The 23,620-nt window shown below is 46.8% G+C and overlaps 1 protein-coding gene across 7 annotated transcripts in view; it reads left to right on the top strand.

The window, feature by feature from the left end:
- IFT140 (intraflagellar transport 140) overlaps positions 1 to 23,620 on the top strand; it is a 236,216-nt gene that overhangs the window by 17,099 nt on the left and 195,497 nt on the right. For 4 of the 7 annotated variants that reach the window (XM_074965776.1, XM_074965778.1, XM_074965777.1 and 1 more), the window contains 2 exons: positions 12,017 to 12,138; positions 14,035 to 14,177. In XM_074965776.1, the coding sequence (XP_074821877.1) occupies positions 12,017 to 12,138; positions 14,035 to 14,177 (265 nt within the window). Of the gene's footprint in view, positions 1 to 10,109; positions 10,129 to 12,016; positions 12,139 to 14,034; positions 14,178 to 23,155; positions 23,281 to 23,620 lie in introns of those variants that run through there. The other 3 variants (XM_074965780.1, XM_074965782.1, XM_074965781.1) reach the window with 3 other exon arrangements.

The following is a 23,620-nucleotide window of genomic DNA, read 5'->3' as shown; positions in this document are numbered from 1 at the left end:
GTGGGCCTACCATCAGGCTCAGGGTCAGGGCTCCAGGCTGGCATCGGTGACATCTGCACTCTGTGCCTCTCCCTCAGCAACGTCACTGGCTTGCTACACCCCCAGGGCTCATAAGGACCCTGCACAAGACAGGGACTCTGGGCTGTCATGCTCAGGCGCAGCACCCGAACCAGCGCCATCAGTGACACTAGAGCCACCTCCAGTCATGGGAGGCTCCGAGGTACCTCACCCAGCCTCCAGAGAGCCAGAAGAGCAGGAAGACCCTGTTCTACGAGCCTCCTCCTCACTAAGCGAGGTGGTGACAGGCACTCCCAGCACCCTACCGGCAATGGACGCCAAGGGACACCAGGACTTTCCTAGGAGGGTGGCCCTAAACCTCAACCTGCAGGCAGAAGAGGTCATGGAGGAGTCTGATCTGATGGTGGACATCCTTGCCCCGGAGGGTCCTTCTAGGGTGTGGCCGTGCCCCAAATAAGAACAATCCAAAACACCAGTAAGGTGCTCTGCCAGACTCCAGCTTCTATACCATCTACCGCTAAAGGGGTGGAAAGACCCCCTTTTTGTGGCACAAAATAGAATGAACATCTTTTCACCCACCCCCAACCGGGGACTCTGGTGGTCGATGTGGCAAATTACAAAGAGCAGCAAGGACAGCCGGGTCCCACACCTAAGTCATGGGATGCAAAGAAGCTGGACTTTTTGGCGAAAAGGTCTACTTGACCAGAGGGCTCCAGCTTTGAGTGGCCAACCAGCAAGCAGTACTCAGCCACTGTGCTTTCAACTCTTGGAACTCAGTGGCAAAGTTCCAGGAGTTGCTCCTGGCTGACTCACGCAAGGAGTTTAGCGCACTCCTTGAGGAAGGCAGGGTTTCTCCAGAACCTCCCTCCAGGCCTCATTAGACGTGGCGGACTCGGCGGCTCTGACCATGGCCACAGCCATTACAATGAGGCACAGTGTGTTGCTCCAGGTGTCGGGGATACCACCTGAGGTTCAGAACACAATTCGGGATTTCCCCTTTGACTGTGTGGGCCTGTTCACCCAAAATACGGACTCTCACCTGCACAGCCTTAAGGACTCATGGGTGACTTTGAAGTCTTTGGGGATCCACACCCTTGCACCTCAAAGAAAGCCTTTTGAGCCTCAGCCCCCGTCCCGCTTCTACTCTGGGCTTCCTAGGCGAGACCCGTCAAGGAGATGGGGCAGAAATAATAGGAGACATCCACCACAGTCCTCCTCAGGCCAAGGCCAGGGTTCGGCCAAACTTTTGAAGATGCGCCCGAGGATGGAGCATCAGTTTCAGTCTCAGATCCTCACTCCGCCTTTGTGAATCGACTCTCCCACTTCTACCATGCTTGGTCCCAGATCACATCAGATTGCTGGGTCCTCAGCATGGTAGGGGTGGGATATTCTATCCAATTCTGTTCCCTACCACCCTCCTTCCCCGTCCCTCTTCAGGGACCCTTCTCATGAACAACTCCTCTTGCAGGAGGTGCAATCAGTTCTCACTTTAGGGGCAATAAAGGAGGTTCCTCAGGAGTTTAGGGGCAAGGAGTTCTATTCCCACTATTTCCTCTGGATCTGCGAGACCTCAACACATTCATAAGGAAAGTGAAGTTTCGCATGATCTCTCTGGCCACCATCATTCCTTCCCTGGATCTGGGGGACTGGTATGCCGCCGTTGACTTGAAAGACACCTACTTCCATATATCCGCTATCCTGGCCCAAAGACGATTCTTAAGATTCGTGGTCAGTGGCCAGCACTATCAGTTCAGGGTGCTTCCGTTTGGGCTCTCGGCGACCCCCCGGATATTCACCAAGTGTATGGTGGTTGTGGCAGCCTTCCTCCGCAAACATCAGGAGCAAGTATTCCCGTACCTAGATGACTGGCTCAGCAAGGCCAAGTCGCAAGCATGGGCCACAGAGCATGTGTCTCTGGTGCGGGCCACATTCCACAGGCTGGACCTCATATTGAATGTGCCCAAATCCACACTGGCCCCGACGCAGAGAATAGAATTCATAGGGGCTCTCTTGGACTCCATGCAGGCCAAGGCGTTCCTGCCTGACCTGTGCTTCCAAGCACTCACGTACATTATTGAAAATCTTTGCCGATTTCCCACAACCACGGCCAGAAATTGCATGAAACTATCTGGGCATATGGCAGCCTGCACATACGTGGTCCAGCACGCTGGGTTACGCCTTCGGCCCCCTCCAGGCGTGGTTGGCGCAGGTGCACAGGCCGGGCAGGGGACCTGCTGGACGCAATAGTTACCCACCCCCCTCGAGTCTCTCCACTGGTGGCTGCAACCACAAGTTGTGAGGGAGTACCCTTTGCCAAACCCCAATCTACACGATCCCTAGTCACGGCCACCTCGGCACTTGGTTGGGGAGCGCACCTGGGTGATATCAGAACTCAAGGTCTATGGTCCCACACAGAACTATCGCTGCATATCAACGTAAGGGAGCTGAGGGCTGTTTGCCTGGCGTGCCAAGTGTTCCAGGCCCGCCTGCAGAGGGAAAGAAAGCCAATTTGTTTCCTTTTCTTGAAGGATTATATGTAAATAACAACAATAAATGGATATAGCCAGATACCACTGTTCTCAGTGGTAGCTGATGACAGAACGAGGAGTAATGGTCTCAAGTTGCAGTGGGGGAGGTTTAGGTTGGATATTAGGAAAAACTTTTTCACTAGGAGGGTGGTGAAACACTGGAATGCGTTACCTAGGGAGGTGGTGGAATCTCCTTCCTTAGATATTTTTAAGGTTAGGTTTGACAAAGCCCTGGCTGGGATGATTTAGTTGGGGATTGGTCCTGCTTTGAGCAGGGGGTTGGACTAGATGACCTCCTGAGGTCCCTTCCAACCCTGATATTCTATGATTCTATGCAGGGTGCATGTGTGTTGGTGCTGATGGACAACACTGCAGCCATGTTCTATATACACAAACAGGGTGGTGCTCGCTCCTCTCCCCTGTGCCAGGAAGCCTTTGAGCTGTGGGATTTTTTCATCGCCCACTCGATACATCTAGAGGCATCGCACCTTCCGGGAGCACAAAACGAGCTAGCCAATTGCCTCAGTTCCAGGAGTTTCACGGTCACGAATAGTCTCTCAGGCTGGACATCGTGCACTCGATTTCCCAGAGGTGGGGCACTCCCCACATAGACCTGTTCGCGACACAGAGCACAGATAGTGTCAGCAGTTCTGCTCTTTCCTGAACCACAGCCCAGGCTCCATCATGGAGGCCTTTCACCTTTCATGGATGAGTCACCTGCTGTACACATTCTCGCCCTTCTGTCTCATACACAAAGTCCTCCTCAAGACTCATCGGGACGAGGCTTCCTTGAATTTCATAGCGCCAGCGTGGCCCTGCCAGCACTGGTTCACCATGTTGTTGAACCTCTCAGTGGACAGACCAGTAGCGCTTCCTGTGTGCCTGACCCTCATCACACAGGACCATGGCCGTCTGCAACACCCCAGTCTGGAGTCCCTCCACCTCATGGCGTGGAAACTCCATGGCTGAATCCTCTTGAGCTTCAGTGTTCGGACCCAGTGAGGAAGGTCTTGCTGGGAAGTAGGAAACCTCCACTCATGCCACATACCTGGCAAAGTGGAAACGTTTCTCCATCTGGTCTCTGCAGAGGGGAACCGAACTGCAGCTAGCGCCAATTCCCCTTATTTTGGACTACCTGTTACAACTTAAGCAGCAGGGGTTGGCAATATCTCTCTGGGTACACCTGGCTGCCATTTTGGCCTTTCACCTGGGGGCAGCGGGTAGGTCAGTCTTCGGTAATCCCATGGTGGGCAGGTTCCTCAAGGGCTTGGACAGACTTTATACCCAGGTATGACGACCTGTTCCCCAGTGGGACCTCAACCTGGTCCTGTCCACACTCATGGGGCCCCCTTTTGAGCCCATGGCAGCCTGCCCTCTGTCCTACCTTTCCTGGAAGGTGGCCTTTCTGGTGGCCATAATCTTGGCCAGAAGGGTATCTGAGCTCAGAGTGCTGACTTCCAAGCCCTCCTATACTGTCTTTTATAAAGACAAGGTGCAGCTATGCCCTCACCCTGCATTTGTGCCAAAGGTAGTCTCCCAGTTTCATGTGAACCAGACATATTTTTACCTGTGTTCTTCCCTAAGCCCCATACCAGTAACAGAGAACACATGTTCCATTCCCTGGACATTAGGCATATTCTAGCTTTCTACATTGAGCGCACAAAGCCATTTTGTAAGTCACCACAGCTCTTTATTGCAATTGCAGAAAGGATGAGGGGGTTCCCGATCTTGTCCCAGCGCATTTCATCATGGATCACATCCTTTATCAGGACTTGCTATGACCTGCCAAAAATTCCAGCTCCTCCGCTTATGGTGCACTCCACGAGAGCGCAGGTGTCATCGTCAGCTTTCCTGGCACAGGTCCCTGTCCAGGACATATGCAAGGCAGCAACGTGGTCTTCCATTCACACCTTAACGTCACACTACACCATTACCCAACAGGAGAGGGATGATGCAGCCTTTGGCAGGGCAGTCCTGCACTCAGCAACCAGTTGAACTCCGATCCCTGTCCCAGAGAAACTGCTTGGAAGTCACCTATTGGAATGCACATGAGCAATCATTCGAAGAAGAAAAAATGGTTACCTACCTCTCATAACTGTTGTTGCTCATGTCCATTCCAAATCCCGCCCGCCTCCCCTCTGTTGGAGTATTCCGGCAAGAAGGAACTGAACAAGCGGCAGGTCGGCAGGGACCTATATACATTGCCACTCCAAGGGTCTCCACAGCCGACCCAACGGGTACCGCTAGGGGAAAAACCTTCTGACGATTGTGCACGGAGCACGTGCGCACACCTATTGGAATGGACATGAGCAACACATCTCGAAGAACAACAGTTACGAGAGGTAGGTAACCGTTTTTTTACATGCTTCTGGAATGGAAATGGGTTTATATCAGGATTTCCCCAACTTTATTGGCTTTTCTACAGTGCTCATTGCTATTGTACCTAAGCCCTTTAAATATTAATGAATTTAACTTCACAACATATTCTTTGGTAGTATTTTGCAGATATGGAAACAGAGACACACAGCAGTGGAGTCACTTGCCTGAGGCCACCTAGGAAGTTTGTGACACAGCTGGCAATAGAACCCAGATCTCCTTAGTCCCAGTCCAGTGTCTTTACGACGAGCCCTCCCACATCCTTCCTCCCCTTTTGTAGAGTGACCCTCCCTCAAACACAGCAAAAACGCTTGAGTGTTCCTAGAATTAGTGTATTTTTAGTTGGAGCAAAGAGCAAAAAGACTCTAGTGGGGGGGAAATGTGTTGTGGAAATATATTTTAAATACATTAATCTTCATTTCTTGATGAGTTGGTTGCTTTTTTATGTAGCGAAATGAGGAATTATCTATTGATATTCAGTGTTGAGTGCTAAATTTTAATACTGGATTCTGTTTTTGCCAATTCCTGAGTCAAAAAAGAAAAATGCTATTCCTTTTGTCTATTTTCTGTGACCTTTTTTGACACTCCCTAGGATAAGACAGAGCTTCTCCAGAGATTTCAGCTTTTACTGTCAGTATGAATTAATGAAAAAGCATAGATCTAATTATTGGCTGTAAAACTTCTGTTATGTTTGGTGGTCTTGACAAAGAAATTGACTGATAAAAGCCACAGTCGAATTGTCCATTTGCGTATAGAAAAATTGGGCAACAATGGTGAGATTGATAATGGTGAGATTGCTGATGTGCAGAGACCACTGCCTATCAAGCAGACCACTGTTGTCTCATTGTTAACTTGTACTCCCCTATCTGGCTATATCCATTTATTTTTGTTATTTACATATAATTCTTCAAGAAAAGGAAACAAATTGGCTTTCTTTCCCTCTGGATATCAATGCTGCTTAATTACAATCTGTTAAATGTAGGTGGTTTACTTCAGATGCATGTTACCGGAACGATAAGAGAGTGCCTGCAGAAAGAGGTGAGTGCTGTGTCTCAAAGATCGGGAGACTTGACCTCAACCTAATCTTCTTTAAGCAGCTTTGTAGGCTAGTGTCCTCATCTGGGAATGCCCAGCCCCCAGTAATTCAAATTTAGGCTCCAAGAACCACTGAAAATACTTCTTAAAACTTGAGCAGCAACCAGTGAGGATCAGGAGCTCTTTATTTACATTCTAAGTACATAATACCTTGGATAACTTCCAGCTTTTGATGGCTCGATAGTATCGGAAAGGTCTAGGTGTTTTGTATAAGTATCTTGAGTGAAAGTGTCTTTATGAAACAAATGGCTTTTACAGCAAAAGGCAAAAGCTTTGGGCTATTAGAATGGTTCAAAGGATACCAAGATGTCTTAACAAATAAATCTCATGGGTACAAATGTCACTGTGTCATCTCCAGTTGCCATGATGAAAGCTGGCTAGTTCTATCCCTTTTCTGCAGCCACTAGCATTGGCACATAGAAACAAGCTTTGTGCATGCTCCGTTTCCAGCTTGATGTACTCATGTCTGAGTTTGGAAGCAAACTGAAGACTAGCTCGGCCTTGGCTGAGTAAATACTTTTATTCAAGAGCTCCAATCTTGTCTTCCAATTCTCTGACAGAACAAGAAGCAATGGTCTCAAGTTGCAGTGGGGAAGGTCTAGGTTGGATATTAGGAAATACTATTTCACTAGGAGGGTGGTGAAGCACTGGAATGGGTTACCTAGGAAGGTGGTAGAATCTCCATTGTTAGAGGTTTTTAAGGCCCAGCTTGACAAAGCCCTGGCTGGGATGATTTAGTTGGTGTTGGTCCTCCTTGGAGCAGGGGATTGGACTGGATGACCGCCTGAGGTCTCTTCCAACCCTAATATTCTGTGATTCTTCCACAAATATTTTCCCCCAGGCAGAGGCTAATGAGACAATTTAGTTTCAGATTCCAGGCTCTGCTACTAGCTGGGGAGCAAAGATTGACTTGACATTAAACTATGAAAAGAAAAAAATTCTCTCCCTAGTAAACATTTGGGGGAAAAAATATTTTTAGCCATTTTTGGCTCTCTTTGATTCTCCTGCATAATGACAGGTTTCAGAGTAGCAGCCGTGTTAGTCTGTATCGGCAAAAAGAAAAGGAGTACTTGTGGCACCTTAGAGACTAACAGATTTATTTGAGCATAAGCTTTCGTGAGCTACAGCTCACTTCATCAGATGCATGCAGTGGAAAATACAATAGGGAGATTTTATATACACAGAGAACATGAAACAATGGGTGTTACCATACACACTGTAACGAGTGTGATCAGGTAAGGTGAGCTATTACCAGCGGGAGAGGAAAAAAAAAAATCAAGGATCTACAACCTATCCTGAAGGATGACTCATCACTCTCACAGATCTTGGGAGACAGGCCAGTCCTTGCTTACAGACAGCCCCCCAACCTGAAGCAAATACTCACCACACAACAAAAACACTAACCCAGGAACCTATCCTTGCAACAAAGCCCTTGCCAACTGTGTCCACATACCTATTCAGGGGACACCATCATAGGGCCTAATCACATCAGCCACACTATCAGAGGCTCGTTCACCTGCACATCCACCAATGTGATATATGCCATCATGTGCCAGCAATGCCCCTCTGCCATGTACATTGGCTGGACCGGACAGTCTCTACGTAAAAGAATAAATGGACACAAATCAGACGTCAAGAATAATAACATTCAAAAACCAGTCGGAGAACACTTCAGTCTCTCTGGTCACTTGATTATAGACCTAGAAGTCACAATATTACAACAAAAAAACTTCAAAAACAGACTCCAATGAGAGACTGCTGAAGTGGAATTGATTTGCAAACTGGACGCCATTACATTAGGCTTGAATAAAGACTGGGAGTAGATGTGTCATTACACAAAGTAAAACTATTTCCCCATGTTTATTTTTTCCCCCTACTGTTCATCACACAATCTTGTCAACTGCTGGAAATGGCCCACCTTGATTATCACTGCAAAAGGTTTTTTTTTCCCTCCTCTCTCCTGCTGGTAATAGCTCACCTTACCTGATCACTCTCGTTACAGTGTGTATAGTAACACACATTGTTTCATGTTCTCTGTGTATATAAAATTTCCCTGTTGTATTTTCCACTGCATGCATCCGATGAAGTGAGCTGTAGCTCACGAAAGCTTATGCTCAAATAAATGTTAGTCTCTAGGGTGTCACAAGTACTCCTTTTCTTTTATTCTCCTGTGGTGCTTTGAAGTAAACCATGGGGGCATGATCAGATACATGAGGAGACCGGAATCAATAGAACATGAATGAGGTCTGGGTTTATTACAGTGGATAAACCCATTTATTGGGTGGCATAAAGGAAAGGGGGAGAACGTATACTTTGAAGGATAAAAATCTGCTCATGAAGTGAGAGTCATGAGTCTTAGGGAATTTTGTGCCCATTACACTTCCCCATTTCCTCCTTGATGTTACTAAAACGTCAAAGGTGTCATGAGCTTTTTAGGGGTGGAAGGAGCAATCTGACTTGAAAATAAGGTGTGTCAAGTCATCAAGCAGAAAGATGACCTCAACTCAGGACATATATGGGAGAAATTTCCAGCTGTTTTTATGGGCATCTGGGCTCCCCTTTATAACGAGGGGCTTGGTTGCTTATAGAAGCAGTTGGGGGAAAAAAGAAAGTAGAACCAGCAACATGTGACTTTTTACTTAGCAGAGACCACCAGCCAGAACTCTGAACCACCAGTGGTTCACAGACCACCATTTGAGAGCGACAGTCTCACAGCTACTGTTTCGGGTTCTCTGCACACTTGAACAGAAACCAATGCATTGGTAAACATTTGGATAATATTTTCAACCTAAAGAACGGAATACGTATTGATTTTGTTTTTAAAAATTAAAGCTTAGATTCTGATAACGTAAAGGTAAGAGGAGAATTATATGGTCACTTGTATGGCTTCAGAACCATGCTATATGCTGGACCTTAGGTGAGATGCGATGGAAGAGCTATGTGGAAGTGCTGTGCTATGCTTCATACCAGTACTACTAATCTTTCATTTTCATGAGGACTGTAAAGGGGCTAGCCAGGGCGGGGAGCCACACTGGCTCACTACACACAGCTGAGGATTGGGGAATTAGTTTGGCCGCAGAAGTCTTCGCTGGCGGCTCTTGTGGAGGCAGAAAATAAGTACAGTTATGCCGGGGCCCTAGGTCAGGGTGGGGCAATAATGACTCAGGCCCTCAGGCAGGGCTGTGCAATAATACTAAAGCAGTAACAGTACAAACATTAGTGAGCCCAGGCCCTAGGTCAGGGCGGGGCAATAATGAGTCGGGAGCTCAGGCCCTCAGGCAGGGCTGAGCATAACAGTAGGCCCAAGCCTCCAAATGGTTTGGGAGAGGGGAGACTGTCACCCATGAGTTGGGTGGCAGAGGGGACGCAGGCCCTCCCACTCCACTGCGTCCCAGCCCAGAGCCCTAGCAGCGGTAGAAGATCCGCTGTTGTGTCAGTGGGGATCCTGGCCGCAACACACTGACATGGGCTCTGGCAGTGCTACAGCCAGACTAGGGTCGGCTGTCCCTGGGCTACTTCCTGAGTAACGGTGGAGTCCTCTGGGGGGTCCAGCACCATGGGTTCCTCGGGATACCGGGCAAGCGGCAGGCCCGGCAACTCCTCCAGATAGTGGTCACAGGACAGGTCTGGCAATTCCTCTGGATAGCGGGCACAGGGCGGGTCCAGCAACTCCTCCGGGTAGCGGGCACAGGGCAAGTTGGGCCAGTCCTGGCGTGCACCTTGGGCTTCAGGGGCTTCCCAGTCACAGGCTAGGCTGGAGGCGTCTGGCCTCCCCGGCGACTGGCCCTCTAGTGAGCTCTGAGGGTGAGCCTTTATACTTCCGGGTCGCTGCCTGACCCTCTGAGGGGTGGGCTCAGAGCTCCCTAGTTCTGCCCACCCCGGCCTCCGGATGGGGTCGTCCATCTCCGGGGCGGCAGGGAGCCACACTGCCTTACTACAAGGACTAAATTCACTTACAGTATATTAAAAAAATAAAATAAAATAAATCCTAATAACCCTTCACTGTAATTTGTCTTAATGAAATGAGATTGCAGTTTAAATTATACATTTTTATTCTGTTTTTGTTCATTGCCTAGCAGAGTGGGTCCCCAATTGCCACTGGGAACTCCAGGTACTACCATAATACAAATAATAAATACTCTTAAAATTCCAGCTGCAAAGCTAGTATCATAAGTCAGCTTTTTGGGATTGTGAATGTACATGTCATGCTGCATTGTTCCTCTGCTTCTCTGTTTGCTCCATTTTTCCACTCGGCAGAGGACTGAAATTGATAGGTATCCAAAATTGGAGTGCTTCAGACTGCAGAATTCTTCTCAATTTCAACTCTCTGCCAATTTGCAAAAACTGGGCTAGGGTCTAAGGTTCAGCACAATACCCGTACTTGAATCATTATGTCTGCCTGTATTCTTGGTCAAAACAGAACCAGCAACTCAGACTTATTTTGTTTATCAATTGTTGGCTCTCTTGTTTAGAAGCTAATATACTTTCTATGATAAGGGGATATATTTTGTTGAAATGCATTTCTTGAGAATTAGGGCCCAACAACTTTGTCATTGTTAAATCTTGCAATGCCAAGCATTTCATTTAAATTAGTTAATTAGATTTTGATGTTCCTGTGATTTAAACATTTATGGGACTGGAGAGGTGCTGTGGGCAGCATGCTACTGAGTTCATGCAGCTTGTGCAGTTGGATCACTGTTTTGTTATCATACACGCATGTATAGTGCTTGTGAACGTGCATTCACTTTCGGACACATCTTTTCTAGATAGCAGGAGGGCCATAAGTGGTGTTACTTATTTGATATGCATGGCTGGGGGAGAGGGAGAAGCAGTTGTATGTTGTTTGGACAGAGAAGAGAGTAAATAAAAGCTCTGTATTTCAAATGGCTACATAATGGTGGCAGTAAACTGGTTTCAGAATGAGAGATTTCAAGCTTCACAAGCTTATATTATAACTTCTCATAATAAAACATGCTAGCAGCCTTCAAATACTTGACGAGGTGAAAAAATGGCAAGACGAGTGAAATATGGTTTTGGGTGGAGCGAGCAGGTATAATGGGAATTAAAAGGAAAGTTTAGGCTGAATATCAGAAAAAGCTCTTTGACAGTGAGCTCTATTAAACTGTGGAACAGTCTCTCAAGAGAAATAATGAAGGCCCTTTGGTTGAGACACTTAAAACTAGACTGGATGAAATGCAAGAAAATGGGCTCTGAGGAACAATTTTGCGTTGACTCCTGTGACATGGACTACGTAACTAATGATCCAATGAGTGTTTTTCTTTTTTAACTTCTCTGATAGTTCTCTCAACTTCTAAGACTGTCATTTTAAAATGTCCTTCTGATCCTAAAAATGAATCAGTCCTCACTACACCCTCACCCTGATGATTTTTTTTTTTTTAAAGCATTGCAACATTTCTAAAATTCTCTTTTCTGTGCTGGGAAATCCACAAATAATGACTCCGTGTTTCTCTGATCATGAGTGCTTTTGCTTTGTTTGCCTGCTCGACCTTGAAAATAGGCAGTGGGTTGAAACTAACAAGAGTTCTAGAGCTGGATTCTTGTTAGTTTTAGTAACCTGACTGCTCACAAGGAAGAAAAATGGGGTATGGGGTATGATGAGTACGTGCAAGTGCATGTGTCATGGTGCACATGTGCAGAACAAAACAAGGTTGGTCCAATTTTAGGCCTGCCAGCCTTAGCGATGTCCTTTTAATTAAGAATGGAAGTAATTAAGGCACTTTTCCAGGCAGCTTCATTTTAAATAAATAATGAAATGCCATCATTTAAAAAGTCACTTGAAGTTTTAGCCACCTGTGAAAGGGAGGTAATCTTACCTACATATTAAAAAAATAAAGATGAAAGGTACTAAATAAGAGAAAAATACCATGTGATCAGTAAAAGCATATTGCCTGAAGTGATTATTTAATGTCCATTGAGTAGTTTGTCTCCTATTATTATCTGTTTGCAAAGAAGGTCTCTCTCTTTTGTAATTCTTCCAGCTTGGAGTCATGGTTCTATGGAGACTGGACCAGCGGGGTCGAGTGCAGGGCCTCCCTTTATTGAAACATGAGTATGGGAAGTATCTTTCTCACTGTATCTTTTGGCCTCCACCTCCTGGCGAGTAAGTGAAAATGCCCCAGTCGGAACTCTGCTAGACATTCTCTCTCTTTAGGGTTGGGGATTTCTTACTATTAGGTTTTTTGCACAGAGATCCCATGTTTCAGAGTAGCAGCCGTGTTAGTCTGTATTCGCAAAAAGAAAAGGAGTACTTGTGGCACCTTAGAGACTAACCAATTTATTTGAGCATAAGCTTTCGTGAGCTACAGCTCACTTCATTGGATGCATTCAGAGATCCCATGGAAATCCAAACACACACACCTTGTAGTGGCTCCGCCTAACTGCTCCAGCCATTGGTAGTGCTTATCTGCCTTAGATGCAAAGCACAATTACCTGCTGCCTCCTATATCACCCCACTATGAGTGTCCCTTACTCTCTCTCCTACAACCAGATCCTTCTCTCTCCCAGCCTAGAGAGAAGCTCTCAGACCACCCTTCTGCCTAGTCCCTAGTTTCTCTCCCCGACTGCCATCCCATAGCACACACCTTCTGGCTTGTTTCCAGCACCCTTCCCTGCTGACTTCTTCCTCACCCTCCAGTCCCAGATCTTCCTCCTATTCAGACAGTCTCTTGAACCCATTCCCCTGCCAGGTCCCTTATACATGTATGGTTCCAGGCTTTGCTCCTCTTCTTTCCTTCCAACTATCATCTCTCTCCTCCCGCCCCTCCCCCCCACCGGCACTCTAAGCTCTTTTTCCCATTGCTATCTCTGTGCCTTTCCTTTGGTTCCAGGTCCTTCTCCCAACTCCTGCTGCTGACTCCCTTTCCTCTGCATGGATCCAGGTCCCCTTCCTCTCTTCCCCATTGCTGCTAGCTCTCAGATCTCCAGCAAGCAATAATGTTGATATTTCAGAGGACTGGCAGCACGACTGTGATCATGTTAACAGATGTGATTTATACTAAATACAATTATTTTAAATGTACAGTGGGTCCCCGGTATACGTCGGGTTTGTGTTCTTGAAAAGGGTGATGGATACCAAAATGACTTATATTGGGGACGCGCTGGTACAGCATTGGCGTAGACAGGAGGGGATACTTGGGTGGGTGTGCAATGACAGGAGAGCGGAAGGGTAGGAGCGATCTGGCCGCCTCTCCCCTGCCTTGCAGGGTTGGGGGGAATTGACGCTCTGGCCAGGGGCTCCTGGAAAATGGCGCTCCTGACAGGGAGTGGGGTTGGGGCACTAGGGCTTGCCCCGCTGTGACCAGGGGTCGGAGGCTTGGAAGCCCCTGTGCTCCAACCCCACTCCCCGTCAGGAGGGCCGGGTGAGCGGAGCGGGGCAAGCCCCCGACCCTGCTCCACGACTGGAGCTCCGGAACTGGGCAAGCCCCCGTGCTCCATCCCCACTCCCCAGCTGGAGCACCAGGTGGGCGGTGTGGGGCAAGCACTGGGGTGGAAGTAGAGCCAGGATTGAGGCAGTGGGCCTGGATGTTAAGTGGGTGGGCCACGGCCCACCCATGGCTATGCAGATCTGTTGCATATATGTCGCTCTTCAGTAGGGGAACATGTTCCTATTCACATTGCTCCTGATCTGCATATCTGTTGTTTGCAACTTACAGCACAGTACTGCAAATGACTGATATGCGGGACCGACGTGAATCGGAACACTTCCCCTATTGATGAGCGACCTTATGCGAAACAACAGATAAGGGGGAGATGTATACTGGGAACCCCCTGAATATCCTTCTATAAGCAGGAAATAATATTAAGTCATGATAGAGATTAGATCATATTGAATACATTTGAGGATTCCAATATCTCTGCTGAGCTGACTGTGAAAGATTTCTCCATCATGAATAGTTGCCATATTTTGTTAGTGGGAATACCCATCCATTTTTTCTGGATTAAAAAGTCCTGTGCCAAGTAGGGAGCTGGAAATGAAATGCCTTTTGGTTGCCTGCAGGGACCTGGTACAGCTAGCCAAAGCAGCAGTGAGTGGTGATGAGAAGGCCCTGGATATGTTTAACTGGAGAAAAGCTGGAATCGGAGTGCCTCTGAAAGTGGGACCCCAGGAGGGGTTGTCCTTCTTCATCAGTGTGGCAGATGGTAAGAAAAACAAAAACCCCAATGAACAAACGCTGCAGTTTGCTGGGAAATGTAGCCTCTTTAATGTTTTCAAAACTTTTCAGTGTAAGGTGGTCTTGTTTTCACTTGTGCTGTTGCACAAATTATTCTTAGAGGGGAACTAAAACACCTAGAAAGATGAAGTGTATAAAGTCATGAAAATGCTAACATCTTCAGAGTGAGTTCTCTGTGCAGCATCCTTCCTCAGGACCAGTCCTGTTGGGATTGGAAGTTTTGGGAGCAGGATAAATCTGTACCTGGAGAAACTTCACTTGAAGGTGTGTCTCCTCCATGACGAATTAACCTGCTCCGAACAGGTTAAACAGGTATTACTAAACAGCAGAAAGACATCCACTCATACCACTTACCTCCAGAAATGGAAGAGGTTCTCCATGTGATGCCAAAACAAACACATAACCACTCTTAAGGCACCAATTCATTTGATCTTTGAGTACATAGTAGAATTAAAAAAAAATCAAGACGGTCCACAAGTTCAGTTAAAGTACACCTCGAAGCCATAATTGCTTTCCATCATAAGATTGCCGGTGTCTCAGTATTCACACACCTGATCAAAGCGTTTCCTCACATGTACCCAGAAATAGGCAACCCCACACCGGCATGGGATCTAAATCTGGTCCTCAGAGGCTTTACCAAAGCACCAGTTGAACCACTTGCTACTTGTTCTCTACTACACCTGTCAATGAAGGTAGCATTCCTGATCATAATTACATCAGTGCGAAGAGTAAGTGAAATAGGGCCTCTTGTGGCCCACCCTCCACACACCATATTCTTCAAAGATAGTGACGCTATGACCACACCCCAAATTTGTCCCTAAGATATCATCCTTTCATTTCAACCAACCAAGTCACTTACCTATGTTTTACCCTAAACCCCATGAGACTACACAAGAGATAATCCTCCACACTCTAGATGTTAGATGTGCTTTAGCATTCTACCTAGACAGAATGAAACCATTCTGAAAATCACTGAGACTTTTCATCTCCACGACTGGATGATCAAAGGAATTCACAATATCAAAACAAAGACTTTCAAAATGGATCTCCAGTTGCATCCATCTATGCTATCAACAAAAAATCGAACCCCCGACAGGGATCGGAGCCCATTTGACGAGATCAGTATTGACCTCAACAGCCTTTTTGAATAACATGCCAATCACGGAAATATTTTGAGTCGCCACTTGGGCTTCACAACACATGTTCACAAATCACTATGCAATAACACAAAGCTCAGACTCAGATGCAATACTAGGCCTAACAGTGCCAGCTTCAACTATGCATACAACTCTGAAGCCCACCCTCAGTAGGGCACTGCTCCAATCATCTGAAGTGGAGCACCCACAGGGACAGCACTCAAAGATGAGAGGGTACATCTTGTACAGTGTGTCAAAATACCTTGTTCACCTCAATAGGCTCAGTCCTTTTTAGCCTTGGAGACTCAGGTTTGGGGCAAGGCGAATCCTTATAGGTGGCACAGGGTCCTGCTACTCCTCTCCTCAGTCAGTCCCTTGTGCTTGTTTTCCTTCCCTTCTGGGGAGCAAGTGCACCCTCTCTACTGGGAAGGTCTGGTGTCTTGCTGCAAACAGCCTACTGGCAACTTCCCTGCTCCTCTCACTCCCTCACTCTTTTCCTCCTACCACCCAGGGGAGCGTTTAAAAAGGTCCCAAGTAGTTGGAGTCAGCTGAACCTAATTGGTTCCCTAACAACCCCTTTTCCAGCTGAACCTTATTGTCCCATGGCTCTCTGTCCTCAGTGGATAGGGAGGGGCCTTTTAATCCCTGGGACTAATTACTACCCCCCTTTTGTAGCTGTTTGTCCGGGGTTTACCACAACAGTAACTGAGGTTCTTCGAGATGTATGTCCCTGTAGGTGCTCCACTACCCACCCTCCTCCCCTCTACTTTCGAGTTCACATTAAAGACTCTATGGTAGAGAAAGAACTGAAGGGCTTGGGTTGTGCGCGTGATAGGTGAGGTGCCACCGGCACTGCAAGATAGCTACTGTGCACGCGTGCCCCGCCCAGGCACTACTACCAAAAATCTCTGATCAGGTGTTGATGTGTCCTGGTGCTGTTGAAGTGAAGCACCCACAGGGACGCACATCTCAAAGAACTTCAGTTACTGCATAAGGTGAGTAACCCTCTTTTTTTTTTTTTGGGCTCCTTTTTTGCATTCATTAATCCATAATGGCTCTATTTAAAAAAAAATGCAGTGAGATGTTAGTGTAGACCATGGAGTGCCTTTTGTAATTAAAATAAAATAAATGACAATTTAACAACATTTGAAATGTTTATTTTTGTGCTTTTTTACTTGCCTGGAATAGATATATTACAAACATTTCTAAAGCTCTCATCACCATGGTAAAACAATCTACAAAATTCAGTTATCAGACCTTTTATGAGAGTTTGTCTAAAGCAAAGATATTTTCACGCTTGAAATTTACCAACAACTCTTTCATAATGATGTCTTACACAGAATTGTTGTCATGGCTCCATGCTACAGGTGATTGGTGCACTTACGTAGACTTCTGATATGAGATTGCCAGAGTGTTTTATATCCAGGCTCTAGTCTGTTCAAGGTATCCTGAGCTGTACTGAATGCACCCTTGTTGTGACTAGAGTACAGGTATTGAAGGGTATGTGCCGTTTAGGAAAGACAGAAATAAAGGCAAAGGTGGTGGAGTAGCTTTGTATATCAGTGATGAGGTAGACTGTAAAGCAGTGGTTCCCAAACTTGTTCCGCCACTTGTACAGGGAAAGCCCCTGGCAGGCCGGGCCGGTTTGTTTACTTGCCGCTTCTGCAGGTTCGGCTGATCGCGGCTCCCAGTGGCCGCGGTTCGCTGCTCCAGGCCAATGGGAGCTGCTAGAAGCGGTGCGGACCGACGGACGTACTGGCCGCCGCTTCCACAGTCAGGAGTTGTAGATCAAGCTGGATGAGCAAACATCTCAGAGAGGTGATTAAGAAAAAGCAGAAAGCCTACAAGGAGTGGAAGATGGGAGGGATCAGCAAGGAAAGCTACCTTACTGAGGTCAGAACATGTAGGGATAAAGTGAGAAAGGTCAAAAGCCATGTAGAGTTGGACCTTGCAAAGGGAATTAAAACTAATAGTAAAAGGTTCTATAGCCATATAAATAAGAAGAAAACAAAGAAATAAAGAAGTGGGACCGCTAAACACTGAGGATGGAGTGGAGGTTAAGGATAATCTAAGCATGGCCCAATATCTAAACAAATATTTTGCCTCAGTCTTTAATGAGAAGCTTAGGGATAATGGTAGGATGACAAATGGGAAGGAGGATATGGAGGTAGATATTACCACATCTGAGGTAGCAGCCAAATTTGAACATCTTAATGGGACTAAATCGGGGGGCCCAGATAATCTTCATCCAAGAATATTAAAGGAACTGGCACATGAAGTTGCAAGCCCATTAGCAAAAATTTTTAATGAATCTGTAAACTCAGGGGTTGTACTATATGACTGGAGAATTGCTAACATAGTTCCTATTTTTAAGAAAGGGAAAAAAAAGTGATCCGGGTAACTACAGGCCTGTTAGTTTGACATCTGTAGTATGCAAGGTCTTGGAAAACATTTTGAAGGAGAAAGTAGTTAAGGACATTGAGGTCAATGGTAATTGGGACAAAATACAACATGGTTTTACAAAAGGTAGATTGTCTCAAACCAACTTGATCTCCTTCTTTGAGAAGGTAACAGATTTTTTAGACAAAGGAAACGCAGTGGATCTAATTTACCTCGATTTCATTAAGGCATTTGATACGGTTTGTCATAAATATAAAGGGAAGGGTAAACCCCTTTAAAATCCCTCCTGGCCAGAGGAAAAATCCTCTCACCTGTAAAGGGTTAAGAAGCTAGGATAACCTCGCTGGCACCTGACCAAAATGACCAATGGGGAGACAAGATACTTTCAAAAGCTGGGGGAAAGGAAAAACAAAGAGTCTGTCTGTGTGATGCTTTTGCCAGGGACAGAACAGGAATGGAGTCTTAGAACTTAGTAAGTAATCTAGCTAGATATGCGTTAGATTATGATTTCTTTAAATGGCTGAGAAAATAAGCTTTGCTGAATAGAATGGATATTCCTGTCTGTGTGTCTTTTTGTAACTTAAGGTTTTGCCTAGAGGGATTCTCTATGTTTTGAATCTAATTACCCTGTAACGTATTTACCATCCTGATTTTACAGAGGTGATTCTTTTTTACGTTTTACTTCTATTAAAATCCTTCTTTACAGAAACTGAATGCTTTTTCATTGTTCTTAAGATCCAAGGGTTTGGGTCTGTGGTCACCTATGCAAATTGGTGAGGATTTTTACCAAACCTTCCCCAGGAAGTGGGGTGCAAGGGTTGGGAGGATTTTGGGGGGAAAGACGTTTCCAAACAACGCTTTCCTAATAAAATAAACCCGGATAAACGTTTGGTGGTGGCAGTGGAAGTCCAAGGGCAAAGGGTAAAATAGTTTGTACCTTGGGGAAGTTTTAACCTAAGCTGGTAAAAGTAAGCTTAGGAGGTTTTCATGCAGGTCCCCACATCTGTACCCTAGAGTTCAGAGTGGGGAAGGAACCTTGACATGGTGGCAGAGCAGTGGGATCAACTTGAAATCATTTTGAGATCAATTTGAGATTTTTTGAACCAGGAACAGATTTTAAAAAGGAAATTTTTTTTCCTTTGGGCTGCTAGAAAGCAAGTTCCCAACTGGAAATAGTTGGAGGTTTTTTGCTTTGCTTTGGGGCCAGAGCAAAGACAAAAGGGAATTGTCTTTTGTGAGCTGCAGTTTCTCTTCCTAAAGGCAGAGTAGTTAACCTCCTGCAGGGAAATTCACAAGTCTTCACAGACCTGAAGTTTTTTTTTCTCCTAAGAGCAACTAGAGGGGTTTTCTACCTATTTGCCTGGAGACAAAGGTGTTAGGGTTTTTGGGGGGGGGGGTTTGAATTTTTTTTGTTGTTGTTGGGTTTTTTTTATTTTTATTTTTCTGTAGGCTGACAATCAGTATCAGAGAATAGGTATCCCATTACAGCACAGCAAAATTTTACAAGCCAAGTTTTTGTTTTTGTTTTCTGTGTAACTCTCGGGTGTAAAGTTAGTTAAAAACAGAGAGGTTAGGATGACAGACTCCACGGTTCAACAAAAGCTGGAATTAGCCAGAATTGACGCTGAGGAAAAACAAAAGGAATATGAAAGACAGATAGAACTCATGCGGATGGAGATGGATGTACATGCGGCTAGGGAAAAAGAAATGGAGGCTGCCCACAGGAGGGAAATGGAGGCAAGGGACAAAGAAATGGAGGTAAGGGCCAAAGAACTGGAGGAGAAGGAAAAAGAGAGGAAGCATGTGGAGGAGGAGAAGGAAAGAGAGAGGAAGCATGCACTGGAGATGGAGATGGAGAAGGCAAGGGCTCAGCAGAATATACCAACAAACCCTAGCAATCCTTCTCCAGGTACCACTTCCCATCCCAGAAAGTTCCCCACCTATAAGGCAGGCGATGATACTGAGGCCTTCTTAGAAAACTTCAAAAGGGCTTGCCTTGGGTACAGCATCTCTTCAGACCAATACATGGTAGAGCTTAGGCCGCAGTTCAGTGGACGCTTAGCTGAGGTTGCGGCTGAAATGCCTAAGGCACAAATGAACCAGTATGAACTGTTTAAAACCAAGGCGAGAGTCAGAATGGGGCTAACACCCGAGCATTCCCGTCGGCGATTCAGAGCCCTAAAGTGGAAACCAGACATGTCATTTACCCAACATGCCTACCACATTGTGAAACATTGAGATGCCTGGATATCAGGAGCAAGTGTTGAATCTCCAGTAGATTTGCCCTTCCTAATGCAAATGGAACAGTTTTTAGAGGGAATAGAAAGATACATCCTAGATGGGAAGCCCAAAACTGTAATCGAGGCGGGGGAGATTGGAGCCAAATGGGTGGAGGTGGCAGAGAAGAAAAAAACTGGTAGCAGTTGGAGCGGATACCAGAAGGGACAACCTCAGACCACACCCTATTACCGAGGGCCACCCAAGGCCCCACCTACCCCGCAAAGAACCCTCCAGACACCTTATCGTCCCGCCACACCATTCTCCAGGAACCCACCTCGCCCCAGTGACACGTCAGCTGGACGATGTTTTAAATGTAATGAGCTGGGGCATGTAAAGGCCAACTGCCCCAAGACCCCCAACAGATTACAGTTCATTGCACCGGAATCACACCAGAGGTCCTCGGGCCCAGATACCTCCCAGATACCTTTGGAGCGGAGGGAAACTGAGTGTGGGCGGGAAGAAGATCACCGCGTGGAGGGACACCGGAGCACAAGTGTCAGCTATCCATGCTTCCTTAGTGGACCCAAATTTAATTGACCCAGAGATCCAAATGACAATTCAACCCTTTAAGTCCAACTCTTTCAATTTGCCTACAGCCAAGTTGCCTGTCCAGTACAAGGGCTGGTCAGGAACGTGGACTTTTGCAGTCTATGATGATTATCCCATCCCTATGCTGTTGGGAGAAGACTTGGCCAATCATGTGAAGTCAGCCAAGAGGGTGGGAATGGTCACCCGCAGCCAGACTAAACCAGCCGTCATGCCTAGCTCTGTTCCGGAAACTTCTACCAGGACCCGGTCAGAGATGATGGACCCGGACCCCAGGCCAATGTCTGCAACAGCAATAGTGGATCCAGTCCCAGAGACCCAGACAGAGCCAGTCTCAGAACCAGAACCGGCGGAACAACCAGCACCAGACCCATTGCTAGCACTGAATCCAGTACTTGCAACCCCAACACCAGAGGGCCCCACTGAACCTGAACCAACAGCAGCCCATAACCCTACACAAGAGGCTCAGCCGGAGCCTGAACCCCAACATAGTGCCCCAGCGGAGAGCGGTTCACAGTCAACGGAAACAGCCCCATCCCCTAAATCGCTTCCAGAGGGACCAAGCCTAGGTCCACAATCCAATGAGGAACTGATGTCTCCAGCATCAAGGGAACAGTTCCAGACCGAACAGAAAGCAGATGAAAGCCTCCAGAGAGCTTGGACAGCGGCACGAAGCAACCCACCGCCTCTCAGCTCTTCTAATCAATCCAGGTTTGTTGTAGAAAGAGGACTTTTGTATAAGGAAACTCTTTCTGGTGGACACCAGGAAGACTGGCATCCTCAGAGACAGTTGGGTAGTTCCAGCTAAGTACCGGGTCAAGCTCTTGAGCTTAGCCCACAATCATCCTAGTGGTCATGCTGGGGTGAACAGGACCAAAGACCGTTTGGGGACGTCATTCCACTGGGAGGGAATGGGCAAGGATGTTCCTACCTATGTCCGGTCTTGTGAGGTATGCTAAAGAGTGGGAAAACCCCAAGATCAGATCAAAGCCCCTCTCCAGCCACTCCCCATCATTGAAGTTCCATTTCAGCGAGTAGCTGTGGATATTCTGGGTCCTTTTCCGAAAAAGACACCCAGAGGGAAGCAGTACATACTGACTTTCATGGATTTTGCCACCCGATGGCCGGAAGCAGTAGCTCTAAGCAATACCAGGGCTAAAGGTGTGTGCCAGGCACTAGCAGACATTTTTGCCAGGGTAGGTTGGCCCTCTGACATCCTCACAGATGCAGGGACTAATTTCCTGGCACGAACTATGGAAAACCTTTGGGAAGCTCATGGGGTAAATCACTTGGTTGCCACTCCTTACCACCATCAAACAAATGGCATGGTGGAGAAGTTTAATGGAACTTTGGGGGCCATGATATCTAAATTCGTAAATGAGCACTCCAATGATTGGGACCTAGTGTTGCAGCAGTTTCTCTTTGCCTACAGAGCTGTACAACATCCCAGTTTAGGGTTTTCACCATTTAAACTTGAATATGGCTGCGACGTTAAGGGGCCATTACAGATGGTGAAGCAGCAATGGGAGGGATTTACACCTTCTCCAGGAACTAACATTCTGGACTTTGTAACCAACCTACAAATCACCTTCCGAACCTGTTTAGCCCTTGTTAAAGAAAACCTACAGGATGCCCAAAAAGAGCAAAAAGCCTGGTATGATAAACATGCCAGAGAGCGTTGCTTCAAAGTAGGAGACCAGGTCATGGTCTTAAAGGCGCTCCAGGCCCATAAAATGGAAGCCTTGTGGGACGGGCCATTCATGGTCCAGGAGCACCTGGGAGCTGTTAATTATCTCATAGCATTCCCCACCTCCAACCGAAAGCCTAAGGTGTACCATATTAATTCTCAAAAGCTCTTTTATTCCAGAGAATTAAAGGTTTGTCAGTTTACAGCCCAGGGAGGAGATGACGCTGAGTGGCCTGAAGGTTTCTACTACGAAGGGAAAAGTGCTGGTGGCGTGGAAGAGGTGAACCTCTCCATGACCCTTGGAGATCCAGATCCAGCAGATCCAGGAGCTGTGCGCTAGCTGCGCGCCGACGTTCTCAGCCACCCCAGGACTGACTGAACGGGCATACCACTCCATTGACGCAGGTAATGCTCACCCAATTAAAGTCCAACCTTACCGGGTGTCTCCTCAAGCTAAAACTGCTATAGAACGGGAGATGCAGGATATGTTACAGATGGGTGTAATCCGCTCCTCTGGAAGTGCATGGGCATCTCCAGTGATTCTAGTTCCCAAACCAGATGGGGAGATACGTTTTTGCGTGGACTACCGTAAGCTAAATGCTGTAACTCGCCCAGACAACTATCCAATGCCACGCACAGATGAACTATTAGAGAAACTGGGACGGGTCCAGTTCATCTCTACCTTGGACTTAACCAAGGGGTACTGGCAGGTATCACTAGATGAATCTGCCAAGGAAAGGTCAGCCTTCACCACCCATGTCGGGCTGTATGATTTTAATGTATTCCCTTTTGGGCTGCGGAATGCACCCGCCACCTTCCAAAGACTTGTAGATGGTCTCCTAGCGGGATTAGGAGAATATGCAGTCGCCTACCTTGATGATGTGGCCATATTTTCAGATTCCTGGGCAGAACACCTGGAACATCTACAAAAAGTCTTCGAGCGCATAAGGAAGGCAGGACTAACTGTTAAGGCTAAGAAGTGTCAAACAGGCCTAAACAGAGTGACTTACCTTGGACACCAGGTGGGTCAAGGAACTATCAACCCCCTACAGGCCAAAGTGGATGCTATCCAAAAGTGGCCTGTCCCAAGGTCAAAGAAACAGGTTCAATCCTTCTTAGGCTTGGCCTGTTATTACAGGCAATTTGTACCGCAATACAGCCAAATTGCCGCCCCACTTACAGACCTAACCAAAAAGAAACAGCCAAATGCTGTTCAGTGGACCGAAGAGTGTCAGAAGACCTTTAACCAGCTTAAAGCAACGCTCATGTCTGACCCTGTACTGAGGGCCCCAGACTTTGACAAACCGTTCCTAGTAACCACAGATGCATCAGAGCGTGGTGTGGGAGCAGTTTTAATGCAGG

This window comes from Natator depressus, chromosome 10 (genome assembly GCF_965152275.1).
Source record: "Natator depressus isolate rNatDep1 chromosome 10, rNatDep2.hap1, whole genome shotgun sequence".
NCBI lineage: Eukaryota > Metazoa > Chordata > Testudines > Cheloniidae > Natator > Natator depressus.
The sequence above is the reverse complement of the archived record's forward strand: the minus strand, read 5'-3'. Positions and strand labels throughout refer to the sequence as shown.